The sequence below is a fragment of the Rhincodon typus genome, chromosome 6, assembly GCF_021869965.1.
Source record: "Rhincodon typus isolate 14 chromosome 6, sRhiTyp1.1, whole genome shotgun sequence".
Taxonomy (NCBI): Eukaryota; Metazoa; Chordata; class Chondrichthyes; order Orectolobiformes; family Rhincodontidae; genus Rhincodon; species Rhincodon typus.
The window spans coordinates 65,439,234-65,453,600 of NC_063337.1; the positions used below are offsets into that span (position 1 = coordinate 65,439,234).

The 14,367-nt window shown below is 40.1% G+C and overlaps 1 protein-coding gene across 1 annotated transcript in view; it reads right to left on the minus strand.

Moving 5' to 3' along the window:
• Nucleotides 1–14,367, minus strand: part of abcc4 (ATP-binding cassette, sub-family C (CFTR/MRP), member 4) — a 458,391-nt gene that overhangs the window by 107,381 nt on the left and 336,643 nt on the right. The window contains exons 25-26 of the mRNA XM_048598320.1: nt 8,632–8,823; nt 3,222–3,377 (exon numbers count right to left, since the gene is read on the minus strand). Coding sequence (XP_048454277.1) covers nt 3,222–3,377; nt 8,632–8,823 — 348 coding nt within the window. The remainder of the gene's footprint in view (nt 1–3,221; nt 3,378–8,631; nt 8,824–14,367) is intronic.

Below are 14,367 nucleotides of genomic sequence, written 5' to 3' on the forward strand. Positions count from 1 at the left end.
AATATTTCTTAAATGGTGAAAGGTTGGGAAAAATGTCCTAAAGGATCTGGGTGTCCCGGTCTTTTAGTCATTAAAAGCTAGCATGTAGGTTCAGCAAACAACTAAGTTACATGCAAATGTTTTGTTGGCCTTGATTTTAAGGGGACTGGAGTACAGGAGTAAAGATGTCTTGCTGCAATTGTTTAGACACCTCCCTTGGAGTATTGTGTACAGATTTGATCTCATTTAAAGGATATACATGCAATGGAGGATGTGCAACAGAGGTTCACCAGATTAAATCTTAGGATGGTGAGATTGAATAATGAGGAGATATTGAGGAAATTGAATCATTAATTCCTAGACTTTCAAAGAATGTGATGTAGTCTCAGTGAACCTAGGCATGACAGGAATATTTCTCATTGCTGATGAGTCTAGAACTAGGAGACATAACTTCAGGATAAGGGAAAGTCCATTAAATAGGATGAATATCTTCACTCAGTGGATGGTGAATCATTGGGATTCTCTACAACAGGGGCTATGGAAACTCAATTACTGAGTATGTTCAATACAGAAATTGATAGGTTTCTGGGGATTAATATCATTAAGGGATGTGGAGACAATGTGGGAAAACATCATTGAGATGATCAGAATTCAATTGCAGAGCATGCTTGATACGCTGAACGGTCGCTTCCTGATCACTGAGGATTGCTTTGGGGAGGATAGGGTTCAGGGTAAGGACAAAAGGGTCAATTAGTTTCTAAAACAATTAGAACAATTTCCCAGGCAACCCATTCAGACCCTGTGACATGTCTGCCCTGGCACACATAGCCAAATACATGGCCACCTACGATCTACTTCTAGGTTACTGATAACCCTAACTTTCTCTTGTTTCTGCTTCCTTAGAAAATTAGATCCGATAGAGGTTTTAAACAGAGGTGGGTCTGCTGAGTCAGCAATCTTCCCAACTTGAGTTACCCGCCTTAGTAGTGGAAATCTGGTCTTTTGTCCCTTGTGTCAGGAACCTTATATTGGAGTCAAATGGGGGTTACAGCTGTGGGAAAGATGCCCTCCTGGAGGGAATGCAAATACAACAAAAAGTAAAGAAAAACAAAATAGTATGGGGCCTGGAAATCTGAAATAAAAACAGAAAGTGCTGGAGCAACTTATCTGGTTTCGCAGCATCTGTCAAGAGAGAATTAGAGTTGATGTTTCGAGTCTGACACGATTCTTCTTCAGAAGTGAAAACTGTGGACTGGTTCAAAAGTTGTCATTTTGGACTGAAATGCTTTAACTCTGTTTCTCTCTCGACAAATGCTGCCAGATCTGAGCTTGTACAGCACTGACTGTTTGTGTTATAAGTTGGAAATGAATGCATTGGTTGTATTGGAGCTCCATTTTGTGGTATACAAGTTGAGTTGGACGAGTATGCATCATTCGTGTGTTTTACTGGTAGGAGACTCTTCCATTTTCATCACTCTCTTTCTATTTTAAATTTTTAAGTTAAAAAATGAAAACAGCGTCTGGACTGTCATTATGAAGGGCAAGTCTTCCTCTAGTCCTCCAACAGTGTGCAGGCAAGAAAGGCCTCAAAATTTGTCAGTCTCTAGAGGAGAATAGACTTTAATAGCCTCTTAACTAAGCTAGTGTGCAGTATGGTGCCAGATATCTGATGGCACAGGTTTGTGTGCCTGCTCACATCCACATTTGTCTGCATACAGAAGTTAAACTGCCTAGGTCTTCAAGACTAGCACAACTGTAAATACCCCAAGGGACTGATGCAGATTCAGTAAAAAGAAAAAAAAAATCAAATTGTGCTGGAAGACATTTTATATTCAAAATGTGGGTGATGTTTATCTTTGTCAATTCCATTACAGTTTATTGACCAATAATATGATTCCAGCTAAATGCTCCTTTGTGAACAGTGACTAATTTTCTCTAAAATAAAAAGTGGATAGAGACGCGACTTTTATTATGTAAATAAAGATTTGTTTCTTCATCTTCTACAGGAATTATTCAGCAAAGGTTGGACAATAGGATTACATTCATTTATAAATGACATAATTGAGTCAGCTAAGCTACCAAATGCCTGTAAACATTATTATCATAGAATCCCCACAGTGCGGAAACAGGCCATTCAGCCCAACAAGTCCACACCGACCCTCCAAAGAGCATCCCACGCACACCCATCCCCATCCCTCTACCCTATCCCTGCATTTTCCCGTAGCTAATGCACCTAACCTACACATCCCTGAACACAATGGGCAATCTGGCATGGCCAATCCATTTAACTTGGACAGCTTTGGACTGTGGAAGGAAACTGGAGCACACGATGGATACCCATGCAGACACGGGAAGAATGTGCAAACTCCATACAGACAGTCACCTGAGATAAGAACTGAACTGAGGTCTCTAGAGCTGTGAGGCAGCAGTGCTAACCACTGAGCCACCGTGCCACCCATTTAGTTAAGCTTCAACTCAAGTGAAGGGCAAATTTGTGTTCTGTTATGTTTTAAATAAAATATAAACAATTTCCAAACTATGCAAATAAAAATGTTTGTTAGGTTCATTAATTTTGGCATCAGCTAGATCTTTGAATTGTATTGTTAAGCTTGTGCCTTAGAGTGAGAACGCACACAATAAAAGGGGGGAGCCATTTGGCTCATTTAATCTGAGTTGGTTCTTTTAAACAGCAGTCAGTTAGCACTGCTTCCTGCTCCTTCCCAGTATCACTGCAATTATTTTTGCCAAGTATTTATCTAACTTCCTTTTGAAGGTTACTGAATCTGCATCAATACACCATCAGGCAGTACGTTCCAAAATTTAACTATTTATTAGAATAAATCATTTTCTCCTCGTGTCATCTTTTGTTCACAAATCGCACCACAAACAATTTTTTAAAAAATTATGAAGCAGTTTTCATATAATACAAACAGTGTCCTCAAATAAAATTAATTGGGTGAGAAGCATTGAGACAGTTTGATGTAAAAAGCAGCTCAAATTGTTTGGTTCGCTTATTAATCAACTGAAGGCAAGTTTATATGTAGTGTACAAGCAGTGGTCATGCTACTTTTAGCAGAAGATGAAAAAAAAAGCTGCTTTTAATTCTATTCTGCACAATAAGTTAACTTTAAGTATAAAATAGTCAGTACGACATGATCAAGATTATGGTCAAATATAAAACCAGCCTTCTTCAAGGCTAATGATACTAGGACACATTTATTTTAGATCAGCTCATACAATACCTGTGGAATGATGGACATGCTATTTCGCAGGTCATGTAAACCTAGTTCCGAGGTCACAAGGCCATCAATGATGATTTTCCCTTCTGGTTCAGCAAGGCGAAACAAAGCTGAGATTAGCGAACTCTTTCCAGCACCTGTCCTTCCAACAAGCCCAATCTGCAACAGCAAGTATCATGAATGAGGTTACAGTTTATTATATATTGTACCATTGTAAGCTGGGCTGGATTTTCATTCTGGGGAAAACAGGCTTAGAAGTTATAATTAGAAATCAGAAACATTAAAAAGCAGTAGGTTGAATTTTAATTCAAGGACTTCGATTCTGCTATTGGATTGAACTCTGGATCAGGAACCCACTGGATAATATTTTCAAGGAGGCAGCCTTCTGGGATGGTTATCCAATTAAGATCCACAGTGAGGAAAGCCAGCAGAAACATCCAAAGCTCTGGGTGTCCAGCAAACAGACTGGGCAAGGTAAATATGATGGAGGCATCCTCTGAAGGCTCTAGTCCTTGCAGCTTAATAGGATTCTTTCTAGGCTGTTTTGCACCTCTGCTATCAATCACCCCTATAACTGGCTTGCTGCTGTGAGGCCACTGTCATGCTGTATTCTGTCTGCAGGCACATTGAAAGCAGGAATATACCAGTATGCTGGCTGGAAGCACAAAATCGCTAGAACCTTCAAATGCATCCTTCACAACAATGCAAATCCAGCCCGGCTTGTCAACGACATGCTTCAATTAAAAAAAAATGCTTATCAGTTTGTTCAGAGTAATATTGAACATTTAAAAAACAAAATCAGCATTATGGATTGGGAGCCAATATAAAAATTGCACGCTAATTGGGATTCATTGGAAAGCAGGAATGTGTAGAAATAAGATAAAACTTAGTAAAGCTTGACCAAAATGTTTCCTACATTTAAACTAATTCCCTATTTTGCCTGAAAAATATTGATCGACTGGTCAGAGGGCATGTATGGAATTGTATTGTGAGTCAACACCTTCCCAAAGAGGAATGGAAAATAGTTATGAAAACATTTGTTTTTTATGCTGCAAATTTACTTTATGTTATTAGAATCATAGAATGCCTATAGTGTGGAAGCAGGCCATTTGGCCCATCAAGTCACACTGTCCTTCCAAAGTGCATTCTACCTAAACCCACCTCCCTACCCTATCCCTGTAAACCTACATTTCCTATGGCTAATCCACCCAGCCTTCACATCCCAGGACACTATGGACAACTTAGCATACCCAATCCACCACCCTGCACACCTTTGGACAGTGGGAGGAAACCGGAGCACCCACAGGAAACCAGTGTAGACACTGCAAGAATGTGCAAGCACCACACAGACAGTCGCCTGAGTGTGGAATTGAACCTGGATTCCTGGCACTGACAGGCAGCAGTACTAACCACTATGCCACCATGCCACCTCTTATGAACTCACTACTGTATACAAAACTATAACATATGGAGCACGGAGTTAGCCTTCTGCCAGTACTGGTGACTCCATCCCAGCCCAGATGAATCATCTGATTCAGTCTCACTGTGAAGGTGTTGTTAGTGTCTGGTTATCAAGAGCTACAGGTTTTGCATCCTCCAGTATATAATATTTTACTTGTCCTTTGAGTTCTGATATTTCTTTTTCATCAGTTCTATCACCGGGTACTTTTCTTTCTTGAAAGGCCAGAAGAATACTTTCTCCTGGTTCCAACACAAATCCAACTCCCTCCTGTGGTAAAAGTTTCTCTCCAAAATACAGCTGGTTTATGTATTGTAATGTCTGAGTTCATTGTTTCCAAACTAGATAACTGTAGATGAAATCTTTCATCTCCAATATGTGAAACTTATGATGGAGGTGCAAATCAAAAATAGGAGATGGGATTTTTTTCATGGCTGACTGGGTGGACTGGTTGCAATGTCCTTTGATAAAAATGTAAATTTCAGTTCAGAAGATTTTCTTTATTCCACAATTGCTCATTGAAGCTTGGCTAACCAAATGATCAGCTAACTGATTTTAAAATATGTTTTTCCTTTTAAAAACCATTTTATTCCAGGAAAATCTCAAGAATTGCTATCAAATAATAGAATTCACAAATCGATTGTCCTTTTTTAAAAAATCACTTGTGGCAATATAAAGTTTTGTTGAAGATGATGAAGATGAAGGGGCGGCACGGTGGCTCATTGGTTACTACTACTGCCTCACAGCGCCAGGGACCCGGGTTCGATTCTACCCTCGGGCAACTGTCTGTGTGGAGTTTGCACATTCTCCCCATGTCTGCGTGGGTTTCCTCCGGGTGCTCCGGTTTCCTCCCACAGTCCAAAGCTGTGCAGGCTGGGTGGACTGGCCATGCTAAATTGCCCGTAGTGTTCAGGGATGTGTAGGTTAGGTGGGTTATAGGGGGATGGGTCTGGGTGGGATGCTCCAGGGTTGGTGTGGACTTGTTGAGCCGAAGGGCCTGTTTCCACACTGTAGGGATTCTATGATTCTATGATCTGCAGGTGTTGGAAATCAGAAACAAAGCCAGAAATTGGTGCAAATTTGTGCTGCTGTCAGAAAAACTCCCAAAATGATATCAGAGGATCCTGTAAGAAGTTGCCACTAGAAATGGCAAAAACTAGTTTCACTTTAATTTCCCTCCCTTCATTCAAAGCTCATCAGATTTACTGCCATCATTTATTGGAATTTCTAGGCTATTACTTTGAACTATGCAGCTTTTTAATGAAATTTTGCCCAACTTCATAGGGAGGTAGTATTAAAGTAGCAAAGTCTTCTCGCAATTGTACTGGGCATTGGTAAGATAATTAGAGTAGTGTGTACAGATGTGGTTTAGTCGGTAAGTGTAGAATTAGGAGACACGGTTTCAAAATAACCAGAGATGAGGAGAGTTTGAGAGGGTTGTTAATCCTTGCAATTTGATAAGTGGGATCATGGAGGCCGAATCATTAAATATATTCAATTGTCACAGTCTGCAATGTTACAGAAGGTGGGTAAGACTTAGGGCACTGCTAATACCGTTGCCCTAATTGAGTCGTCAATTATTGGACACTTAGCATTTATTTGGTTATTTAAGGGTCACTTCCCACCTGGTCTAAATTTTGAACCTGGCAGAAGGAATTCATAGGCAAGGGGCAAGATCCATAGGTCCACTCCCTATATATCCTTAATCCCCTCTAACCTGATGCTTCCTGCAAACGAGAATTACTCTCCCTGGCCCACGGCACTTGTATGACTTGTATTTCTATTTAGGTCACTGTCGCTGCTGGGACTACAGAACTGCAAGCCAATCAGAGTGCCCACCATCTCTCCGAGCCGAGATTTCTGCTGGACTCTCCAGTTCACCCCATGCAGATGACACTGGGTTGCTTTGATTGTTGGGGATGCACTCCCCAGAACACTTGAATTGAATCATTTATTGAATCATTTATTGTCATGTGTATTCAGTATGAAATACAGTGAAAAGTGTGTACTGTCGCCATGCATAAGGCGCCATTCTCATTAAATTAAAACGAAATAAAAAATAAAGAAAAATAACCTAAAGAGAGTCCAACTCTGGGCTTCACCAGCGCACGCCATGCCGTCAGTACAGTCCCGCTCAGGGCTTCAGAACACACCATGCCATTGCCAGAGGGCCTGCTCCGGGGTCCACTCCACATGAAAACAAGAGTCCCACACCAGGCTTTACAGGATGGCTGACTCTCTAGCCATGCTGCTTTTGAAAACGATGCCGCTGCTCCAGAACTTGCTGAGGCCAATTTCCTATCGAAGGGCTCTCTTTATAAGGTAAGTTTGAGTGAAAACTAAATAAATCTGAGCAAAGAAGAAGAAGAAAAAGAAAAAGCAGACAAAGAGGACAAGCCCGTGCAAAGGAGACCAGGTGCTGCCTACTCTGCTGCCACCATCTTTCAGTGAACATTATTGAAAACCCTGGCATTGGGAAAAATCCTGCTCCTGTGGTTTCAATGTGTAGCCATTTGAAAGTACAACAGCAGATAGATAACGCCATTTAAGACAATTGATAACATTTTGAATTATACAATGGAGTTTGCCATCTCATTGCAGGAGATGGGTGCAGCCATTAAAAGTGGACACTGATCCATCTGACCATGCAAAGATGCATTCATAACACAGTTGCAACAACAAGCCACGGGAATAAATCACAGGAAAATATCAACAAGAAATGCATCAAGTACAGTAAAATGTACCATCCAATTAATTTCGTACAATTAACAACAGAAAGACAAAAATGAAATCAGTGTTGGACAGATGACTTTAAAGTACAAAAGGTTTATTAAAACAGTGAAAATGTTCCATACACAACTGCAAACAGTGTCACCATTTTGAAGCCTACTCTCAGGGCTCCTCCCAAACGTACTTGTGTTTCTTTGACTCCACAAAACATGGTAGTACGCTGCTGCATGAGAGTTTAAAAGTAACACTTCAATTCTTTTGCAAATGTGCAGCGTTCCACCTAGCAGTGACAGTGGCCACAAATGTAGCCATCTTATAAACAGGACATACAAGATATAAGAGCACAACATTCAAGTTAGTGTACTGTGCATAGTTTAAAGAAGTGCATTATAGAGAAGCTGTGAGAGTTTTATTCAGAGGCTTTGGAACATGGATTGGTTTGCAACAAGGGAGTCACTAAAACAGGAGCAAACATACTTTTGAAAAGGAAATGACTGCTGAAAAATAGTTTAACATACAGGTCTATGGGAAGAAAGCATGTGATGGGAATTAATTTTACATTTTTCTAATAAGGAGCCAGCAGACAATAGGTTGAACGGCTTCCTCATTTATTGTGGTCTTATTTATTTGAATATATATTATTCAGTGCCTAAGCTGTGAATAGAATAGAATAGAATCCCTACAGTGTGGAAACAGACTATTTGGCCCAACAAGTCTACACTGTCCCTCCGAAGAGCATCCCACCCAGACCCATTCCCCTACCCCTACCCTGAATTTTCCCATGTCTAACCTATCTAACCTAAATTCATCATTGCCCTCTACACAATATTTGGTATTGATAAATCCTCTGCATTTCTACATTGATATAAAGGAAAGCTAAGTCATTTAATTTTATGATTTTCACTGCACATGTACAACACATGTACTCAAGTGAAGATTAGTCTCAGATGATTTTGTTTTAATTTTGAAACTGGAATGAAATTTTCACGGCCATTAACTTGTTAGCAACAGAATTAGGGAACATTCATAAGGACTCATAAGAGAATACTGCTTGGAAACTTTATAGTAGTTTGATTTTTCTCTTTCTTAGTTTGTTCAGATAATTATTTTGGATAATTGTACAGCACAACACTAACAATAAGAATTAGCCAATAACTAGCTAAAATCTGATTTCTCCAATAAAGTCAAAGTGATTAATTGCTGAACAGTAGCTAGCTTGCTTACCTTTTCTTTGGATCTGATTGCTAGATTTAGGTCCTTTAGAATAGGCTCACAATCTGGACTGTAGCCAAAGTTAACTTTTTCAAAGACAATGACTCCATGGTGCGGCCAGCCATTGGGTGGGGGCTTGTATGATTCCCATGGTGCTTCACTTTCAAGCTCAGTGTAGTCCAGCACTCGCTCCACTGAAGTCATCTACAAGAAGACACATATTAGAAGGATGAGGAGGAATTTGGCAAGCACAATAAGTCAAGCTACTTCATTTTACACAAGATTTAAACCAAAACCACTTTATTTGGAACAAAATATCGAATTGCCAGCTGTGAGGATCTAACATAAAATGAGCGCTCAACACATTATTCATAAAATGTTTACCAATGATTCAACACATAAACACAAACTATTAATTAAAAGCCTTACATTTGTGTGCATTTCAGAGTCAGCCATGTGTCAGTGATATTACTCTAACCTTTGAGTTGGATGATCGTGGATTTTAGCCCCACTACAGACTTAATACAAAATTTAAGTTGACACTGCAAGTGCAGAACTGATGTGGCGCTGCACTCTGAGGTGCCACCTTTTGTTTGCTCTTTCAGTTGCTTGAAAATATCCTGGGGATTTTTTCAAAGAAGATTAGCAGAACTCTCTAAGGTAGTCTGGAAAACATTTATCCTCAATCAACGTAACTAAACAGATTACAAGGTCATTACCTCATTGCTGTTTGTGGGACCTTGCCATGCAGGAATCTGCTGCAGTCTTAGAATCATAGACTCATACAGCATGGAAAAAGATGCTTCGGTCCAAATCATCTGCGCCAACCAAACATCCCAATCTAACATGGTCCCATTTGCCAGCATTTGGCCCATATCCCTCTAAACCCTTCCTATTCATATACCCACCCGGATGCCTTTTAAATGTTGTAATTGTACCTCCACCACTTCCTCTAGCAGCTTGTTCCATATATGTACCACCATCTGCATGAAAAAGTTACCCCACAGGTCCTTTTTAACTCCTTCCCCTCTCACTTTAAACTTATGTCCTTTAGTTTTGGTCTCCTAATCCTAAGAAAAAGACATTTCATAAGTATATTTAAAAGATGGGAGCCAAATCTATACACAGTAATCGAAGTGTAGCCCCACCAACGGCCTGTAAGGAAAATCAAATGTATAAATATACAGCAAGGTCACTGAGACAGACTATTTAACCAACCATTTTTTTGTGCAATAAAAGATCAACAGAAAGATCAGAGGCTGTTTTACTTGTGATAGTTTGTACTATAGCCCATAGTAGCCAGTCTTTGATAGATCCATCATTTCAGCTGATACAGCAATAAAACTCTGGTCAAACTTTAAGACCTCTTTCTAAATGCTCTTGTGTAGATATTCAAAGACTAGAAGTTTGTAAACAATGATCCTGAAGAAGGATATACTGGATCAGTTGGAGCGAACACAAGGTCAATGAAGAATTTCTCAGGATGGAGGGGGATAAACAAAGATTGAGAGTGAACATCAAGAAAAGGCAACAAGGTTGGTTTGGAGATATTCTACAGCATGAGTATTTGCTGAAGAAAGTAACTGAAAGATTTTTAGAGGAATGAAGACCAAAAAGAGGTACTTACTGAAGAAACATGGGTCTTGCCTTCTGGCTGAAGACACTTCAAACAGATCTACCTTGGCAGAACAAATCAAGGAGATCATAGGACCACAAGACATACAAGTAAAGTTAGGCCTTTCAGCACATACGACTGCTCGGAGTCTGATGCGATCATGGTTAAGAGGAGGTGGTGGCTGCTGCCAGTATAACACCAAAGCCTAGGATTGCTGATGGGCTCAGCCACAGATGAGTGATGGCAGGGGGAGTGATTCCACCCAAAACACCAACAGGATTTACTTTCCAGACTTCCTGCACGGCAGACCCCACCTCACCATTGAGTGAATACTCAAGGTGGCAGGAGAAGGCCCGTAAGTAGATTTAACCAGTGCTAAGTGGGAAGGCAGAATGCTATCTAACCACCAAACTTGCTGCGTAGAAGGTCATCAAATTCCACCCCAAGACAAAGAAAGGGAATCTTCTAACGTCACAATGCTTCAAAAGCACTTAATAAATTCTGAGGCACTTTGGGTCTCCCCAAGGCGATGAAACATGCTAAATAAACACAAGTTATTTCTCCTTGCTTTTGTCACACCAAGTCACAGTCAGAAATGAGTAACAAGCCAGGTGATGTACCTGGTTAATAGTGGGACCAAGAAGCACAATTTCACTTCTGTTATCTCAAATCGACAATTCACTCACACAGGAAAGTGACAAGAGTATCACAACAGCTATGATTTGGGTTTCCATATCTGTAAGGAATACACACTGGAGTTCATGATATGAAAACAAGGAAAACATGAAAGCAGTCTTAGAAATAGCAAGTTTGAGTACATCAGACAAGGGTAGGCATGACAAAAATACAAGTCCGGAAAGTGTGACAGGGAAATATAAAGTACATAAATAACTTTTTAAATCCTGATCATGGGTTGTGGTGTTGCTGGCTGGGCCAATATTTGTTGCCCACTCCCTAATTGCCATGGAGGTGGTGGTAGTGAGCTGCCATCTTGAAGCACTACAGTTCTTGGAGTATTGAAACATCCACGGTGCAGTAAAGAACGGAGTTCCAAGATTTTGACCCAGCGACACCAAAAAAATTGGTCTTATAATGTGCAAGTCAGGATATTGCATGACTTCGAGGACAGCTAGCGAATGATGGTTACAGGTTCAAATGGTGCTGTTGAAGGAACCTAGGTGAGTTACAGTAACGCATTTGTTGATGGCACACATTGCTGCCATTGGGTGCACTGTCGGAGGATGTGAATGTTGAAGGTCATGAGTAGGGTGTCAATCAATGGGCTCTTCACGTATGGTGCTAAGTTCAGTGTTTTTTAAACTAGACTCATCCAGGCAAGTGGGGAGTATTCTATCACACAATTCACTTGTGTTTTGCAGATGGTGGACAAGCTTTAGGGAGGTAGGAGGTGAATTACTTGCCATAGAATTGCAATCCACTGATCTGCTCTTGCAGCCACAGTATTTACATGCTGATCTAGTTCAGCATCTGGTCAATGATGTTGATACGGAGTATTCAAAGATGATAATGCCAGTGAATTTCAGACGACAATGGTTAGATTCTCTCTTGTTGGAGATGGTCATTGCCTTGCATTTGTATGGTGTGAATGTCTCATTCAATGAATAGTTAATTAGCTGCTGTGTTGCTAGCATTATGCTGACTAATGCTATTTTATAAAGAAGAGGAGAATTATACCATGTATTGCACAATTTATTACTCTGCTAAGGCATAGCAGTAAAATATTAGGCCACAAATCTAACTGCTGGATGAGGTCAGAGCATAATTGTTCTTCTGGCTGCAGATCAAAATCTCACTTTTTGCCCTCCACTTTTGAAATGGTGTGATTGGTAAGGCCGATCAATAGTTGCAGATGTTTTGACCCAATGTGTCAAACTCAAATTCATCAAACAAATATTTGTCCTCAACAAATCTGTGTTAGCTCACTTAAATAAATGGCTGTCCATGTTCTCTTGGATCATTGTCTACCAAGGCTTCACCACCACCACACTAAATTACTGGTCTGTAATTGTAACATTTAGTTTTCTGACCTTTTTAGAACAAGGGTGCAACAATTACAATTCTCTGATACTACTTGATTGGAAGGTGGTCGCCAGCTACTTCACAATTCTAACTCTTACTTTCTTCAGAAACCTAGGATGAATCCATTTGGATTGAGCCATTTATCTAATTTAAGTATTGCCAATCTTTCTACAAAGATTGTAACATATAGAAGTAGGCCACTCAGCCCAACAAGTCTGCTCTGCCAGTCAATGAGATCATGTCTAATTTGATAATCCTCAACTTAATTTTCTGCTTTATCCTCATAACCTTTGACCCCGTTATTGATTAAAATCTGTCTATCTCAGCAATGAATATACTTAATGACCCACCATTTACTCTTCATCCATTTGTACTTCATCCCTGATAGCCTCCTTGTTTGCAGTAGCTTTGGCAAACTCCTTTCCCTTCATAAACACTAATGCAAACAACTCATTCTGTATCTTATCCATACCTTCTGATTCCACCAATAGATCTTCAGCTTGCTCCCTAATTAGCCTTACTACTCACAGAACCCTTTAATGTTAAAATGTCTTCAGAAGTTTGTCAGTGTGGAGTTTGCACTTTCTCCATGTGTCTGCGTGGGTTTCCACCAGGTGCTCCGGTTTCCTCCAATAGTCCAAAGATGCACATGTTCCAGGGATTGGCCATGCTAAATTACCCATAGTGTTCGGGATGTGTTGGTCAGGTGCAATAGCCATGGGAAACGCAGGGTTACAGGGATAGGGTAAGGGGATGAGTCTGGATGGGATGCTGTTTGGAGGGTTTGGAACAGTTGTTTCCACACTGTAAAGATTCAATGGGATTCTATGGAAGACCTTTAGATTCCTGTTTATGTTAACTATCAAAAACAATTCTCATCTTTTCTCCCTGCTTCCTTCCTTTCTCACTTATCCACTGTACATATTATGTACTGCCCATTTCTTCCTTATATAGTTAAACTGGCATCGATCATATACCCATTTCCATGTTTTATCCTACTCTCAAACTTAGTTCACTTGTGAAGATAGATTGGAGAAGTTAGGACTGTTTTCATGCAGAGAAGAAGGTCATAAGGCGATTTAACAGAAGTTCAAAATCATGAAGTGTCTGGGCAAAGTAAATATGAAGAAATTGTTTCCATTGGAGAAAGAATCAAGAAAAAGAAGCTTAAAGGTATAAGCAGAATTAAAATGGCAAAAGAAGCTAAAGCAATATGAGAACAAATTTTTTCATGTGGTACTCATGTAGCTAAGAGTGCTTAGGGCCGGAAATACATTGTGTGAAAGATAAAGGCAGGTTTAATTGAAGGTTTGAAAAGGGAGTTAGATGGTTACTTGAAATGGAACACCATACAAGGTTATGGGGGCAAAGGCAGCACAACGGTTGATGCAAACAAGATGTGCCAAATACCTCCTCCTGCACTGTAACAAATTTAAGATTCTGTGAATTCTGATCTCTTGTCATGTTAAAAACTCTGGCTTTGTTTGCCTTCTCTTTTTCGCCTTTTAGGAATGCACCTCAACAACATCTGAACCACCTCCTCTCTAAAGGTTAGCCATTACTCCGCTATATTTCTGTTCAAGAGTCTCTGGGTAGATCTCTCAACTTGCTGAAATTAGCCCTCCTCAATAGTTCCCAATGCATGGCAGTAGTGTATTGGTAGTGCCACTAGAAAGCAATCCAGTAGTCCAGGATGATGCCCTGGTGACATGAGTTCAAATCCCATGATGCCACTTGGTGGAAAGCTCATCGTATTAATGATGATCATGATGCCATTTTTGTAAAACTCATCTGGCTCGCAAAAATCCTTTAAAGAAGAAAATCAGTTGTTATTACCTGATCTGGTATGTGTGACTCCAGACCCTCAGATATGGTGGTGATGGTAGAGGGCTGTTTTTGTAATTGGAAGCCTGTGACCAGAGGTGTACTACAGCGTTCAGTGAAGGGACTCTTACTGTTTGTTATTTAAATTAATCAATGAATGTAGGAGGTATAATTTGTAAGTTTGCAGCTGACACGAAAATTGATGGTCTTGTTTATAGTGATAGGATGGTCACAGGCGACAGTCTGATATCAATCAGCTGGTAAATTCA